Source organism: Eurypyga helias, unplaced genomic scaffold (genome assembly GCF_000690775.1).
Source record: "Eurypyga helias isolate BGI_N326 unplaced genomic scaffold, ASM69077v1 scaffold27695, whole genome shotgun sequence".
Lineage (NCBI taxonomy): Eukaryota > Metazoa > Chordata > Aves > Eurypygiformes > Eurypygidae > Eurypyga > Eurypyga helias.
The window spans coordinates 35,931-53,339 of record NW_010250017.1 but is presented as its reverse complement, the minus strand read 5'-3'; the positions used below and the strand labels follow the sequence as shown (position 1 = coordinate 53,339).

General features: G+C 38.9%; 1 protein-coding gene across 1 annotated transcript in view; it reads left to right on the top strand.

The window, feature by feature from the left end:
• Window positions 1–1,199: 1,199 nt before the first annotated feature.
• LOC104509589 (triple functional domain protein-like) overlaps window positions 1,200–17,409 on the top strand; it is a gene marked incomplete at both ends in the record, with an annotated part of 50,147 nt that continues 33,937 nt past the window's right edge. The window contains 4 exon segments of the mRNA XM_010151573.1: window positions 1,200–1,391; window positions 4,782–4,913; window positions 7,975–8,205; window positions 15,541–15,663. Coding sequence (XP_010149875.1) covers window positions 1,200–1,391; window positions 4,782–4,913; window positions 7,975–8,205; window positions 15,541–15,663 — 678 coding nt within the window.

The following is a 17,409-nucleotide window of genomic DNA, read 5'->3' as shown; positions in this document are numbered from 1 at the left end:
CACTTTGGCCCCATATGGAAATTTTTAGGATATAGACAAGAAGGAGTGCAGCTTACAGAAGTAGCCAATGGATGCAGTTCATGCAGAAGGGGCCAGCAGCTCTGCTCAGCTGCTGCTCTTCCATGTGTGCACCAGCAATACTGCCAGGGAGGGGTGACCTGAACACTTTGGCCCCATATGGAAATTTTGATTTCCAAATGGAAAATCTCAAGTGTGACTACATGGTTCCAGAAGCAGTGGTCAAGGGCATGGGTGCCCAGGTGGTTTTCTTCTCACTCCTGCTGGTGAGAAGGTAGATGGATCCTGCATCCATCTACCCACAGTGATTTTAAGAACTTCATTCTAGATATGTGAGAGTCAACCCAGTTGAAAGAAGTGTCAACTCAGCATTGTATACGTGTAGCTCTGACAGGGAAGAACTACTCGGAAACCTTTTGGTGATGAAGTTGTTCTTGTTTCTGGTTTTGCAGGAATGAGAAACACTCAATTGCTTCCTTTGAAAAAAATATTGCTTGTTTATAAGGAATCAGAACAGGAATATATTTTAGACACTTTAGGCCAAAACGCACATGCGAGCTAAAAGGAAAGAAAATTAGAGTGACTAAGAGCCATCACTGAGTAATGCCAGTATGCTAGAGAATCTTTTCAGATCTCTGACCTTATTTGTCTAGTTTCCAGTGCTAACTTTGAGGCAGTGTAGTTGGCAGGAAAATTAAAACTGTTCAACTCGTCAGAACTCAGAGTTCTGTATGTTGTTACTTACAAAGTAGAACTACTTTCAGAACTTGATATAAAGATTTGTAGAGTGATGTTCCACACATGCATACTATGGGTAGATCAAGTACTTTCTAATTATGCTCTGTTGTCCTGTATTGTGTGTGCCTGAATGTCTTGTTGACTTGAAGGTCTGTAAATATTCTTACTGACACTGTTGCAAAATGTGGTTAGCTTTTCCTCTTCATTGTAATAATGGGTCTTCATATAATATGACTTTGTTTAAGCTGACTGTTAGCTTGAGGTTCTGTGGTTGTTTCAAGCTGTTCTTCCACATCAATAATACAGATAGGCTGTTACATTATAAACCTAGATTCCCAAATTAGGCATGCACAAACTTGGCAAATAAAAACATTTGATTAAGCAGTAGTGTAGTAAAGAAGAAGTGGTCTGCTAACTTCCACAAATTTCTCCCTCCTTCACAGAATGTGTATGTAAACATAAACCGCATCATGTCAGTAGCAAATCGCCTGGTCGAGTCTGGCCATTATGCTTCACAGCAAATCAAACAGATCGCTAGTCAGTTGGAGCAAGAATGGAAGGCATTTGCTGCAGCCTTGGATGAACGTAGCACGTTACTGGAAATGTCTTCCATCTTCCATCAGAAAGCTGAACAGGTGAGTGAACAGGGCGGCAAACTTTGTCGTTTGACAAACTGGGTGACGGGAGGGGGGGGGGGGGGGGGGGGAATCCCGCGGAAGTTTCCATGCTGGAATGGTGAATTGTACTGTTTGCTTTTGATTTAGACAGAAATACAAGAGTCAGTAGGAAAGCCCACATTCGTTTCTGCAGATTTCAGCTGATAACTCAAATAACCTTTTCTCCTCAGGACAGCCCGCTGCCCTTAACATGCTTCACAAAAATCCTTGCCCATATCAATGCAAGATAAAATTTTGTCAAATGAGATATAGGAATCAAAATGAAGTGGACATAAAAGCTTAATTATATATGAAGCTTTAAAGTTGAAAAAAGAAGGGGAAAAAATATATGGTCAGTATCAATATAATGCCTTTCCTACACCCAGGAATCATCACTTGCTCTGTTGTTCTCACCACTCCATCCCAATCAGTCCTTGAGTGTCAAGATTTAACTCATAATAATTGCTTATAGAAAACTAAGTTGAACTGGCTTGAAAGTTGAGAAGTTAATTAACTGTCTTCTGAATCTGAAATTGTGGTGGGAGATGTTTACTTAGTATCTCATAAGAGATTCCTCCTATATTAAAGAAAAATTTTAGCTTTAGGCCTATACCAATTATTTTAATTAAGTCATTAACTGTGTGTAACTGGCAAAGAAGAGGTATATGTAGGGGAAATAGGAATAAATATCCCCAAGTTAATAGTCTTGATGGTGAAAGCATGTTTTCCCCTCAAGAGAATTCAGTTCTGAAGGAGGTGCTATGTGTGTGCTGTTGAGTCACCCATTGATATTATAGACTGTCTGCTCTGTACATCTCTGGTGAATTTGGAGAGCAGAGGTTCTTGGATGGTCATGGCTGACTGAAGCACTGGTGTGCTGCATGGCTGCTGTAGATACTCTTATTTCCATTTGCCTTGCTGATTTGGATGCAAGAGAAGGTCTTGTGTCTGATACAACTTTAATTTAGAATCACTGAATGAACCACTTGGGAGTTGATAACTGCAGAAATGGAGAGAGGCAGCACACTTCATTTAGAGAAGGTTGGGTTTTTTCCCCCTGATTTCTACTACAAAGCTTCAACTTTATAAATGTCCAGAAATCAGAAATGTGAATGTATTAAGATGCAAATACACATTGCTTCTCATTATGCCAGTGGTGACGTTGGTTTAACTGTCCTTAGACAGACTAAGGTGAAGTCTATAAACTGATGCCACTATAGTAAGTATTTTTAGCATGCTTTACAGAGAAGTCACGTTAAAAGGAGAGGAAGGAAGGAATTGTTTTCTGGTATAAAAGTCACCAGCCAGCTTGAAGCATTTGATAGACACGGTGTGGTACCTTGTCAGTATTGATGCTTTTCCAATTGCTCGGGTTGTTCAGATTTACATTTTAGCACTGTCGGCCATATGCATAGGAGAGAGATGGCGAAACGTGAACAGATGGGTATGGCCTGACTGAAGTGCTGTCCTTTGTCATAAGAAAATCATGTTCATCAGGAGTCACGGGAGCAAATTGTGTGTGCGCGCCCTGGGCAACTGTGGTAAGGGTTGCTGTCACCTTCTTCAGCAGTAACTGTGAGTGTAAACAGGAGAAGAATGAGGAAAAAATAGTGCAGCATCTGCTGAGATTAATTTAATAACTCTTTAATTGCTCATTCTGCAGTTTTCATTTGACGATTAGCTATGATGGATTGTCATAGTTGCTTTGTAAGATACCAGGCCTGTGATATGTTACCTGTTTCATTAACAGTGGAGAGTGAGTTCAAGGAAAGAGGGTTTGGGATGAGAGGAATCACCCCTTTAGAGACATTAAAAAAAAAGATTAAAAATAAGCAGCCAAAGAAATAACATGCCATTCTTGAATGCACATATTCCCTTGCAAGTGCAGGTAAGTGTTGTGTCACTGCCTGCTGCCAGACAGAATGAAGAGTACACCCACCTAGCAGTGTCTGCTGAGTGGTATAGCTCTGTGGTCCCATATGGAGGGAGCTTCTTTTCATGTTCAGTGCTTAACATTATAGATGTTTTAAATTGTCCCTTGATGAAATAAGAATTAAGTAAGTATCCTAAACACGCATCCTCTAACTTTCAAACAATAATGGTGTACCAGAAATGGTCTGTGGATTACTTTTTTCCTAAAAAAACCCCCAACAAACCAAACAAAAAACAAACCCAAACCCCATGTGCTCTGGGAATTGTGATACATGTGATAAGAGAAATGGCTTGATCTCTTAAAACTTTTGAGGCTTGAACTTGACGTGAATAGAGGAAAAAGTCAGTTTAAAGGTGCCACATGTGCTTGGCTGTACTAAGTTTAACAGCTATGAAAATTCCTAGAAAAAGAGATTCACTTTTCCTTTTTCCTTTCCTGGCATAATGAGGGTATAAAATTCATGCCTCCTAGCTGTCAAAAATAAGTTGACAGAACTTCTGCTGTGTATACTACTAGGATGGCAGTTCCTTGTCTGTTAAGACAGCTTAAGCATCAAAGATAACTTTTCTGCAGAACAGAGTCTGTTGTATCCCCAATTTCCCCTGAAAGGCTTGACTTGAGCTGCTGTGCTGTGTGCTCAAACTTCAGTGTTAGTCCTGAGAGACCTGTGCTTAAGTTGTAAATCCTTTACACGCTTGCTGCTGTAGTAGCTTGCCAAATGGATTTAGTGTTTTTCTGCTGTCGAAGTTAGTGCTTTGGGGACTGAGGTGTGAATTTGCTGTGCTCTAACACTGCTTTGCCTCCTTGATGATCTCTTTCCAGCAAAAGACAACTCTGGAGTGTTTCGGTGAACAGTTCACCATTAATTCTTTGTGTGTGTGTGTGCATATGTGAAGTAACTTGGTTTTCTCTGAAGACTTAAAAAAGGTGAGGTGATACCTCGTGGCACCATGAGTATCTGCACAGACAGTTGATGGATAAGAGCTGAGGGCCTGGACTTGAAAGTTGTAGCACGTTTTACCTCTTTGTGTAGACAAGACCTTAATTGGCTTTGAATTTGAAATAGTAGGTATAGCGTGAAGTGAACTACTTAGCTGCAAAGTCAGGAAAAGGAGCAAGACTAACTTGAAGCGTGAGTATTGCTAACAGTTCAATTGGTTCTGAAGGCTGCCGGCATACGGCTGAGCTGTCTGTGAACGGCTCACACTGCCATATAGCCAGAAGTTACACAAGTATACTCAGGCTTGAATATTTGTTTCTGTTCTGAGATATGCTTTGTTTTGGTCAGCGCAGAGAGAAATACGTTAAACATTTTTCCCTTAAAAAGGTCTCTTCAGTGGCTGTCACACAGATGTCAGGCCTTTGCTGTATTACTGACGTATGTGTACTTCTTGATAGAACCCAAAATTAAGCAGAATGTTATTTCCCTGTTGCAGTACATGAGCAATGTGGACTCATGGTGTAAAGCTTGTGGTGAGGTGGAGCTTCCCTCAGAACTGCAAGATTTAGAAGATGCTATCCATCATCATCAAGGGATATACGAGCATATTACCTTGGCTTACTCTGAGGTGAGTGTCGTCTTTGTTTCCTTAGGTTGCTGACTGGATAAAATGCTGTAAGGTTAAGGCTGGGTCATGAACTGGCGCTGCTTGTTGCACAGTACATTAGATGGAAACTCAACTGCCAGGCTTTTTTTTCAGTGTAGTATACTGAACTTTGCTACTATTGTTCAATAGTCAAATTTTCAGGCTTTTTCTTAATTTTCTGAAAGAAATTAAAAAGGTAAGATGGGACCTTGTGTGGTACAAACAATCCATGCAGTGTACTAAGTGAGTACTATGCAAATGTAAATTAAAACAACCTTTTAATAGCAGTATGAAACTATCCTTGAAACACATGAAGGGAGGCTAGCTGGGTATTCTTTTTTTTTTTTTTTTTTTGAAGACCTGCCATCTTAGGGTCTGTGTAGACTATTACCATGGCTCAGGAGTCCTTAGTTCTTGTGAGTTTTGTTTCTTTACTGTGAAATACACACTGATACCCCATTCCTGGTACATGCCACCTTGCTATGCCAGCTGATGTAGTGACATGCTGAAGCACAGTTTCGGTGATAAAACTGGTGATCTTACTACGTGTACCTGTTTTAACTCATTCTTGAGAGCAGGCTTTGTAGGGCGCTTTCTTTTCATTAGAGCCTCTGTTCACTGGGAGGATTCCTTTGCCAAACAAAGGACAGAGATGTAACATGTCTGTAGCAGATTTGTGTGAAAGAAAGCAATCTGAGGTGCATGCTCTACAAGAGTGCAGCAAGGAGTAAGGGTAGGGCTGTCTGGAATAATGATTATAAAACATTGCAGTTGAAACAGTGGAATGTTTTTTGTTTGATTTGGATTGGGGTTCTTTGTGGGGTTTTTTTTTCATCAGAGATGTGACTGAATTAGAGCCTGCTGTTAAGTGTAAATAAATACTGTGGATTACCATGTTTAATACTGTTTGCTTCCTGGTGATGCAGAGTGAAAATTCACTAGATGGGTAGATTATGGGATTGCTCTGGTAAATACCTTGAAAATTTATTTAGGGTTTAAAAGCTGAAGATTTTGACTCTGGGATAGTTAGAGATTTTAACTAAATCTTCGTTGCTACTGCTCAGAAAAAAAACCCCAAACATTAGGTGCCTGCCTTCTGATTTTACATTACTTTTCCCCACCTGGGAATAGCTTTGTCTTCAGCAACCAGTATTAGTGCAGAAATAATAGTTGTATGTGTATGTACAAGTCATGTTCCTCCTCTGGACAGAGGGTTTTATTTTGCCTTATTTAAACACACATTCTTTTTTGAAGATTGATGGAGTTGTCTTTCTGTGTAAAGATATTACAGAGCCATTACTTATCATTATTAGATGTACGAGTTCATTTCTGTTACAGCACGGAGCTCCTTTCATTTCATGATGAATGAACAGCGGGGAGAGAGGAACACTGGAAATTACAACACTTTGTCATTCATTTTAGATTACAATGTCTTGACAACATGACTTGGTTGCAAAGTAGAAGACAGTAATTTTAAGAAAGTAAATGCTTTTAAGACTAGACTAGACTTATTTTACTGAGGATAATTAGTGTTTATTACTAGAAAAGTAACTTTGCTGTGTTAACTCCAAAAAGGAAATGAGCATGATCATTTGCTTGTATAGCTAATGAACTTACCAGATCACAGGGCTGTCACAATTAATTAATTTTTTCCCCAAAAAATTTCATGGACTCTGGAGAGATAATTGAAGTCCATTATCTTGAAATATTTGAGGCACTTGTACTAGATAATTGCTTTGGATGCAGAAAAGAAAAAAATCGTCATTACAATAACTACTATGGACTATATTCTTTTTCTACCTGACTTGACTTTATAGGAGCTCTAGAGAGCTTCATTCTCTGCATAGATACTTATTACTGAAACGAAAAAAGCTTAAAGTGGAATAGAGCGATGAACTCACTTGTGAACTGTTACAAAAGAATTTTCAGATCTGTTTGACTACTGAATGCCGAATTTAAAATATTCACTAAGATTTAGTGAAAATTGTTCAAAATAGCCACTGGGGGAAGGTCTTGACAAATTTTCTGTTTCTGACAAGTTGTTGATTTGATGCATTCAGACTATTGTTTACACTCCAGTCTTTCGGTTTTGGATGAATTTTTCCTGACTGTTAGATAAGCTATTAGAGAAGTTCTTTAGAGATAGCTGAAGAATACTGAATTGTAACAGTTCTCTGAGCTTTATGTTAAAAGTGACAGAGGAGTTGAATGGCAATGAAAAGTGCTTTCAACAGCCTTGGCAAGTGCTAAACGTAAATAGTGGCTAGATAAGATAGGATTGTTGCTTTTTAATTAGCATCCAAGGTAAATCTGGGTATTTTTGCTGTGGTTTGAGTGGCGACTAGAAATGACTGATGTGTCTTGTTGTTGTCAGCATCAGTAGGTAAACACATTTTGGAAAAGAGTATCTTTGTGCTGCATGGAAAGGTTTTAAGTGATTGCATCAGGTTTAAGTTTGTCATAACAACAGTTTGCCGTTGGCTTACCAGTAACAGTAATAATTCAGAAGTTGTAAATCATGTCAGATCAAAGAATGTCCCAAGTTCCTGTCTGTTGGTCTGAAAGTATTAATCAAATTAATACTAACCTATAGAAAGTAAGTTCCCTGTTCAGCTTCACAGGAAATAATGCTCCTAGAAGGATTATTCTGGGCAAATGCTTAATTTTAGGTGCTTCGTTGACAGGAGAAAGAGCTGAAGAATATTTATTCTAAGTTAGACTTAACCTGATTTAAAAAAAAAAATCCAAACACACCCACCCCACCAGCTTGAAAGGAAAAGCACTCTTAAGGTAATTGAAAAATCAGAAGGCAGGTTGTTATTAGAAGAGTGTTACTTCTTAAAATTGTGTTACATAGAAGGAAAAAGTATATTCTCCCTCTATAACACGTGCATGTAATCATGCCTGGCATAAAAAAAATCCAAAAAAATCACTGCTCCCTGAGTTCTTAAAGACATCTGAAATGGGAGAGGGGGTGGGCAATGAAATAAGTCTCACAAGCTTTTGGCAAGACAAGTAATGCTTCATCCTTTCTGTTGGCCAGGTGAGCCAAGATGGAAAGTCACTGCTTGACAAACTTCAGAGACCTTTGACTCCTGGGAGTTCCGATTCCCTCACCGCTTCTGCCAACTACTCAAAAGCAGTTCATCATGTTCTGGATGTTATCCATGAAGTACTGCACCACCAGCGCCAACTGGAAAACATTTGGCAGCATCGAAAGGTCCGCTTGCACCAACGGCTTCAGCTGTGTGTTTTTCAACAGGACGTTCAACAGGTAGGTTTTATAGGTTTTATTTCATGGTGTCTAAATCCCTTTCTCTTCTGTCAGCCTGTGATTTGATGCTGGTTGCAATGACAGGTGGGTTCAGGTGGGTTTTGATTGCCAAACCCTGTGCACTTTCATTGAACAGTTTAATAGTTGGCATGGGATTGACTGATTGATTCCAAGTCCTCTGTGTTATCAGAGAGTACTGGCTGCTGTGGGTAGCAATTATATTTCTAAGTCAGCTCTGCTTCAGTTTTTTTCTTTTTTTTTAAATTAACTTCTTTCTTGAAGTCAGATAGGAGGAAAAATTTTTTTATTCTAGACAGCTATTTTGAGCTTGTGCTGGAAGCTGACATTCACATTCTAGGTAAAATTCTGGACTTGAAGTGTCAGACTTGTGGGAGTAACATGTGAAAAATCTAGTGTTATTCTGTAACAAATTTTTAGTTTCAACTCCTCAGTGATACTTAATTAACTTAATCAGGTTTCCTTAAAACCTGAAAATTGTACGCTAAAGAGGGAGGTATAAAAATTACAGATAAGATTACTTTCTGACAATGACACTGTTCTTGGATTAATTGTTATTAGCTGCCATATTTTTATTATTATGATGACGTCAATAAAAGTTAGTAGTTAAGACATTAATATGTCTGACGTGACTTCAGCTTAAAAAGGTAAAGCTGTAAAGAATTCCTTTGACTGATTTTTAATAAACAGAAAATGTTTCCCTTAGGCTGCCATTGGCAGAGACATTAGTAATTTATCCCTTTATAGCTCATCTTCATAAAAAGGTAAAGATGGCCAGTAGTTGCTGATCATGTTCTTTCATTTCTGTGTAAAGGTCTTCACAAATCAGGAACTCCAGAATGAGCCAGTCATGTATTCTGGTGAAACTAACCTTGTTTCTTCCGAATTAGTTGCACTTCAAGCCAAATTTCTCATAGTCATCTGTTTCAAGAAGATGCTGGATGTGAGCAGTTGGGAGTTAAAAAACTGGTTTCCATCATTTACAGCAGTAGACAAAGATACTTAATTCAGGCAGACAGTAGGGAGAATGAGCAACCTTGTTAGCTCAACTTTGTTCTATATGCGTTGCCTATCTCTTCCTATAAGTTAAAGAAAATAGTTAAAAAAATATTTACGCACTAAATTAAGTGTAAAACTATTACAACTTAAGTTTTGATGTGAAAAGAGGGATATATTGAATTGCAGGCGGTTGTCCACCTTCTCAATAGTCAAATGTGACAAAGGGTGCAGAAAGACATGAAAAATGTTAGTTGGCAAAAAAAAAGTGAGATGTTATGAATGTCAGGAAGGGCGTAGAGAACCAAACTGAAAACATGGTTTGGCCACTGTATAAATCCTAGAGGCCCTTAATCAAGATTGCTACAGAAATAGTAGCTAGTCAGGAGAGTCCATGAGTAGTCAGTGAAGGGCACTTGTCAAAACTAGTGAGGCATAGTCCACAAAAGAATCACCTCTTAAACTTGAAAACCTTCATAAGGAATCTTCAGAAATTGAAATTAACACAATGATTTGCTTTTCATAGGGAAAAATGCAGGTCCTCTCAGTGGTAGCCTACTGCCAACAAGTGCAGATGGGATCCTGGGCCTTTCTCCTCCAGTTTGAATTCAAGTAGGACCTACTTAGGCAACCTAGGTCAAGTGATCTCCTGAGGTTATCTGCCAGATACAGAATGCAAGTTTCAGGTCTGTAGGCCAGGCTGCAGACAGTTTATTTCCTGGTGGAAGGTGTTCATTAAATGTTAGTGTTGTATTGTGCTGTTCCTAGCCTTTGCCATTATTATCTTGGATGTAATAAAATGTTTGTAGGAATTCCTTCTTTTTTGGTCCTTCCAAAGTCATGGCTCTTGGAGTGGAGGAGTTACCTCTGAGACTGCTTTTTTCTTTGAAGTTTGCAAATAACCCATCATTAGACTAAAGTCGCTGTAGGGTCACCACCACATCCTTCAGCAAGAAGCTGGATTTTCCTTCTTTGTGTGAGACCTGTATGAGACCTATCAGCCCTTGGAACTGCTGTGTTTAACATCAAATGCTCACAGGTTGGAAAACGACAAAGTAGACAGCTTTACCTATTTTTGTTACTTCTGGTATCAAGAATTCGTTATCCAAATCATGCATGTGAGTATACCAGAAGTTTTCACTATGAACCAGTTGGCTCAAGCGGGTTAATTATTCAGTACATGCCTTACCTTCCGGTTGGAGAAATTTCTTTCTTCCTGTGCATGCCTCTGGTTTCCCTACGTGCTTTGCAAGGCAGGTCATGCGTTAAGATACTCTCTTGACAATCTGAAGCTGCGGCCTTTGGTGCTAATGCACATCTTTATCAACCAATTACTAGATTTCAAACTAGATCTTACATAACAGATGCCAGCCCCTGCTTGCCATGTTTGTAAGATCTTCCCTCAATATCCAGGAGATATCACTGCCAGAGACTGGATTGTCCTTTAGTTTATCCCTGTAATGGCTGTTAACATCCATGTTGGAGGCTTCTGAACTGTTGCATGTGGAAGTATAGCTCTTTGTTAGGTTAATTCCAGATGTTGGTGTACTTTGGGCACTGCCTTGTGAATCACCATGTGAATTGTGGCTCATGTTCCCTTTTGTAATGCAACTTTTCATATTTATATTTCAGGGCAGATGATGCTGTAAGACAATGATAATTCAACATCCATACTAGACAAATTAATAGCCAGGGGCAGATGCCTTAAAGATAACGGCTAGCACGTAATGATATTTCCCTAAAATAGCCTTGCTGTGGCAGATTATAGCTCCCTGAGCTTTGAAAATCCATCAGGGGAGAAAAGGGATCTTGAATAATAATAATTCTTTTTTTTTTCTTTCCTTGCAAAATAAAACCAAAATGACCTTATCAGAATCATCTAATTTATGTGACAAATGTTAGCCCTTCAGTTGAATAATCACTGACACCACTGAGTGCATGAGGTTACTTGGTTATGAGGCATTGGTTAAATTTCTGTCCACGGCAATTCTGGAGTGGTTTATGTAGAGCTCCAAAGCAACTTTGTAAAGTACTTTAGTTTGCATTTGGACATTCTCTTGGGCTTCTTAGTCTTTTTCAAACCATAAAAAATTCAATTAAGATTATCTAGCATGATTTAGAAACAATTTAATTATTGTCAGTGAAGTTAAATGTTGGGGGGGGTTTATGTCAAAATAAACTTAAGTGTATCTCTCTTCCACTGTTTAGAGTTAAATTGCACATAGTGGCAATCAACCAAGTACGCTGTAAGGGCATCTGTAAGTGTCCAGCGTAAGTGTCCGATTTCCTCCTCTTCCCTCTCGTGGCGTAGTTTTCTGCTGGCTAATGAAATACGTCAGTTCATGGAAGCGTTAAGTGAGTGACAGAGCTGAATTGGAGGAGGGAATTGGCTGTGTTGCATTTTGTGTTACTGGTTGGTTTCTTTCTTCTTTTCCCCTATGTTCAGTATTGGGAAAGTGTTTCTGGTGGAGCTTTCCAAATCAGCAAAACCACTGTGGTGCTGGCTGTGTACACCAGGAATCATCTGCTAATTTCTTGAAGCAAGCAGTAAGGAAAGTAGCATGTGAAATAGTAATAGTAGATGAGATGTGAATTACAGCAAATCTGAAATGTGAAAACCTGTGACAGTCTTAAACTGAACAGAATTCTGAGTTGGACTTCAGACAGCAGAAGCAGGCCAGGAGATTGAGTTCCTGGTTTGATTGTATATTAACACCAAAAAAGAGTGTATTTATTTTAATTAAAAAAAAAAAAAGTCAGGTCATTGACTGTTGCACTTAATTGTTGAAGATAGTCCTGCTAATGTAAAAAGTGCTAATAAAACAATAATTTCATGCTTAAGAATAAATGAGCTTACGAAGTGTATAATACCCACCAGCCTATCACCTAAGGAAAGCAGCTGGCTCTGATGGTTCTGATAGGAAGCAATGAAGCCAACTTGCAGTAGCGATGTGGGATTTTGTGAAAGGTCAAAATCGAATGTAAAGATGGTGTTTCTGGTACAGTGATGCTGATGACTCATACGGTGAACGTTTTGGGGCCTGACAAACACTCCTGATGGCTTGCAAGTCAGAGATTAGTCAAACATGCTTGTAGTAGGGTTTTTTTTCCATACTTTCATTAGGTCTTACTGACCTTGAGTGACTTCCCTGTCCTTCTGGGTAAATGTGCTGCTTCTCCTTCCTTGATCTGCCTGCCTTAAAGACTCTATCCAAGTTTTTGTTGTAAGAGTCACTTGTTTCAGCCTTGACTAATGAAGGGTGGGCCAGGAATGCTTGCTACTCGCTCAGCATCAACATAACACTGATTTCACTGGGTGATTCCCTTGTGGCTTTTGAGGCGGTTCCAGTCTAAAATGGTTCTTTTTGGGAGAGAGTATTTCCACATTTTAACTATCTGAAGATTAGAAATGCAGAGATCTCCATCTTCTCCTTCTGAATGTTACGTCAGCACCAGGTAAGTGGTGGATCAGAAAAGTGAGTGTCTGCAAAGTAGGTAAAGGGGTGGGGGATAAAGACTGGAGAGTAATGTGAGACTGGTGAAAACGAACACGTTAAATCTGCAAAAGATAATATTGTTTATTTCTGCTAGCAGCATATGCAAACCACGTATTTTACAGCCATGAGCAAGGAATTTGTCCAGATGAAGCTATCTTTCTATAGTAATTTATTGTGTATGATCTACTGTAGGTAATCCTACTCTGGCAGAGGGTTTGGACTAGATGGTCTCTAGAGGTCCTTTCCAACCCCTACCACCCTGTGAATCTGTGAATATTCAGTGTTGGTGCTAGAAGAATAAGGATTCTTCTAGATCCTGTATATTGGGCATAAGGGTTGTTCTGCTGAGGCTGCAGTTATAGCTTAATTGCATCGTTGAAGCAAGTTGCTGCAGTGGAGGATATTATTATTCACCCTTTCACTGAATATTATTGAGCCTCTTAAACTCCTGTGTATTACTGAACTACTGGAGTGAATTCCATGTGCTTTCAGCATTAATAAAGGAGTCCTTAGTGGGTTGGTACGACAGTTTCTGTAACTCTTATCTCTCCCAGGAAGAGGAAGAAAATGCATCCATTAAGATTGGCAGATGGCTAATACCAGTGCCAGGTAATGGTGGTGTCATTTGGTTGAAGTGTTATGCAAAACCTCTGATGGGCAAGAATAGCATCCCTTAACTGTGACTCTGCTTTTACATGCTCTGAAATTGCCAATAAAGAGTGCTTCCTTGGTTTTATTAATCATAGAATCACAGAATGGTTTGAGTTGGAAGGGACTTTAAAGACCATCTAGTTCCAACCTCCCTGCCATGGGCAGGCAAAGAAGGGCAGGTTTAAGAACCAAGGTAAGAAGACTGAGCACTTCTAAGACTTATATTTGTACTGATTTCACTTAGAGGCAGCAATGACTGGTTTATGTCATCATCTTTGTACTGGATTTCGATGACTGTTACTTCTCTTGAAGTTTCTGAGCATTATTTGGAGAAAAATCACACTCCCTGGGCTGCTTTCTGCTTTTCATCCCATGCTTTTCAGGGCAGATTTTGCTGTTGATTTCATTTGTTAGCTTGTAACTGTTAGTAGTCTCCAGAGTCCAGTCTAGTTCTCTCATCCAAACATGTCTCTCTTTTTAGCTCTTTTAATAATGAGAAAAGCAGAATAGTCTTCTGAAACTAGTCAAAGGCATTGGTAATACAAACTTTACAGATAACTGAGACCGTGTTTGGCTCCTTACACTACTTTCTCTGATCAACACTTTCCTTGAAAGAAGCAAATGAAAACTGACATTGACCTAAAACTCAGAAATAATTATTTGTTTCTCCTATTGCCAAACATTGCATAAGTTGAAGTGCATGCCATGGAGCTTTAGGGAAGTGTTGGTGATTTGAGATGGCTGTGTTATGTGGCATTATAGGACTGTTTCTTCTTTCGAAGATGTCCAGTAAGAGAGAGTTTGCAAAGCAAAAAATACTCTAACAGTCAAGATAAATGAGAAGAATCATACCAGATGGTTTCATTTGGTATGCCAAAGAAAGCATGGATGTTTTGTATGGGAATAGTGTGTGGGTTTGCATGTGCATTGAATGTAGCCGTGAGTGATGTTGCAGGATGGTTTTCGAGTTTGGAAGCAAAAGAAAAAAAGTCTGTCTTTAGTTATGCAAGGTGTCAAATGCTTTCAGTACATGAAAAGGGGAAAAGAAACCTAACTCAGCTTCAGGAATTAGAGTAGGGATACTCCAATTAGAGTAGATAAGGAGACATAAGGTACAGGTTTCTGGCAGGTATATTCAAAATAAAATACTCTGTTTTTAAAGAAAAAAGAACACTGGAGATAAATATTAGGTAAAGTATTCCATACCATTACATAAATACTGTATAAAAATGGTTAACTGACTTAAGAAAATGGCTTACCTGCAGTTGTCTTTAATTCTGAACAGCATTCTTGAACCTCTGAGTTTCTTCTAAAGAGTTAAATACTGTATGCATGGTAGCTAATGAACGAATGAAGATACGGCTAAGATGTATTAGTTTGGAGAGAGACCAGATGTTTTTGTTCGTTCACCCATCAGAAACGTGGTATGTGTGCAGTAATCCTTTGTGTTAACTGGCAGGAACTAATTACATGTACAGTTTTTACTATTTATAAAGCTGTCAGCCCAGTCATCGTAGTAGAAGCTTTAATGTCCTTAAAATGTCTTTTGTTCCTCACTTTTTCAGCTATAAAATTTACAGTATGCAGTTATGCCTATCTGGTGTTTTGAGGAGATACTTCTTCAGAATTGGGCAGAAGCCTTCATATGCTCTGAATGCAGAGATTGTCATTCATCTCATAATGATTTCAACTCAATTTTATTGGGTTAATTAAAAATCCTACTACTGAATCATTCTTCTAGATTTAATGATATGTAGTAGGAAAAGTGACTTCTCATCTAAAATAAAAAAATCACTGTGTTATTCACCAGCATTGTTGGGGAATGTGTAAAGTCCATTAGTGTTACGTTACAGAAAAATGTCAGCTGAAGGCGTAAATGGATTACAGAGAGACCCTCACAAGGGGTCCAGTCGCTGGGATCAGATTACTGTCAAATTGATGAATGTGTAGAAATGAGGTTGTCCTTGGTAGGCTTCAAAATAAACACATAATCTTAAATCATACAGTTTGGCTAGTTAGAGCTAGTTATTGCCCTGAGAAAAGTTAATGAGATGAAATTGATGTCCTTCAGTGGCAATACTGTGTTGTTGTCCAGCAGTATAGTTCCCTATGTTTGTTGCAGCATTCAGTACATCCACTCAGAGGTTTTGTGTGTGTCTCTTCTGTTCCACAGGTGTTGGATTGGATTGAAAACCATGGAGAAGCTTTTCTTAGCAAACATACAGGAGTGGGAAAATCCCTGCATCGGGCTAGAGCTTTGCAGAAACGCCACGAAGACTTTGAAGAGGTTGCACAGGTAAAAACAGTTCCGTGAGGGACTGTACCTTTGTCATGGAAATATATGAAAAATTCCTGCTCTGACAGTGAAAGGCTGGACAACAGGGAGCTCCACTACAAAAAATACCAGTTCCAAGGATATGGAGTATTTTGTTTCTGTTGTAAGCTTTTATTTAATTTCTCCTTTGCACTACAGCTTTAGTTAGAAAAATTGCAAACTTCCACAGTCCTACAGAGCATGGGAGCCCTGAAGCCCAACAGAGCTGCTGCTGCTATTATTTATTATTACTGTTTTCAGAAGCATGCATTCAAATGTTGAGTCTCAGAAGAATGAAAGCTCTCAATTTGAAGTAACTTAATTCCATGGGATTGTAGTATTTAAACTTTTCTGCAGTCTGTGAGAGAGGATGGAGATGAATTGAAGGCCCTGCTTCCTGACTTTAAGTTTGGGTAGCTCCCAAATCCCCATAACAATGTGTTGGGGGGAAGGGGGCGGGGAATTCTAAGACACCAGGTGAGACAGCAAACTGGCCAACCTGGCTTTGGGTTTTTTCTTTCAATACAACTGAGTTTGTATATGCCCTCCTGTTCTGAATCACTAGTACCAAGGTGTTTTCCATAGGAAAACTCTAGTTTTAGCCTTAAGGGGAACTGATGATAGAACTTCAAAACAACCTTTTCTGTGAAAAATTCAAGCTGAAAGAGAGATAGTAAGGAATACAGGGAGCATAATAAGAGGAAGTTGATTTGGATGGCAGCCTTAAACAGGAGGCATGAGATGAATAAAACCCATGAGAAGCTGAAGGCTAGAGTCCTCCCCATTAGTAATATGCACTGTCTGAGCAGCTGGTGGTTGGTAAGAGTAAACATACGTAAGATTCATCAAGAAAAATCTCATTAAGGTAGAGCTGATACAGTGGTCCTTCAGTCAAAACGGAATACGCACTATTAGGGAATTCTGAATTGACATGCAGGAGCTCAGCAGTGACACCTACTATGGCGGATGCATCAGATGTGTCTTTATAGATTGCCTGTTTAATGGATGATTAAGCTTTTAATAAAATTTTATTGTACATACGGTCTTAGAGCACTCCAGTGACTGAAGACTTGAAATAGCATCAGAATGTTTCCTCAATATTGATTTCCTATGGAATTGTCCAAAATAATAAGTCTTTTTAGTTGTGTATATACACAAGCTGGATTTTCCATATGCATGCCTAATACTTCATTTTTACTAAAATTGGTAATATTTTCCATGTGGAAATACTTATTTTTCTGGGTCAGACAAGCAAGAATCTATTTCTGTAAGATACTTAACAAAACCTGAATGATCTCATACTTAATACTGTGTTATTTGAGCAAAGAAGAAAAAAATGTTTGAGTACCCAAAGGGGGTGAAGTTTGTAGAGCTGTTAGTGAGTTGTAAACTGTTTAAAGAAGCATCTCGTTAATTTGCGTTACACTTTGAAGTAGAAAGTTGTAAAGCAAATACTTAGCAAAAACGTCCTAAACCAGAATGTTAGTAGAGTTTAAAATGATCTCTTTAGGGGATGGGTGGAACTTCTATTTTTGGAGATACAGAAAACTTAGAGTGATCAAAGAACTTAAATAGACTACAGGGGACTATCTTCCACTGACAGAAGGATGGACAAAATGATCTAATGTATTTTTTTTCACCTCTAACTCTTGAGTGTGTACTGAGTGCCAAGAAAGGCACACCCTCTGAGTTGTTCCTCTTATTTGCTCTAAAACTGAATGTAAGCAG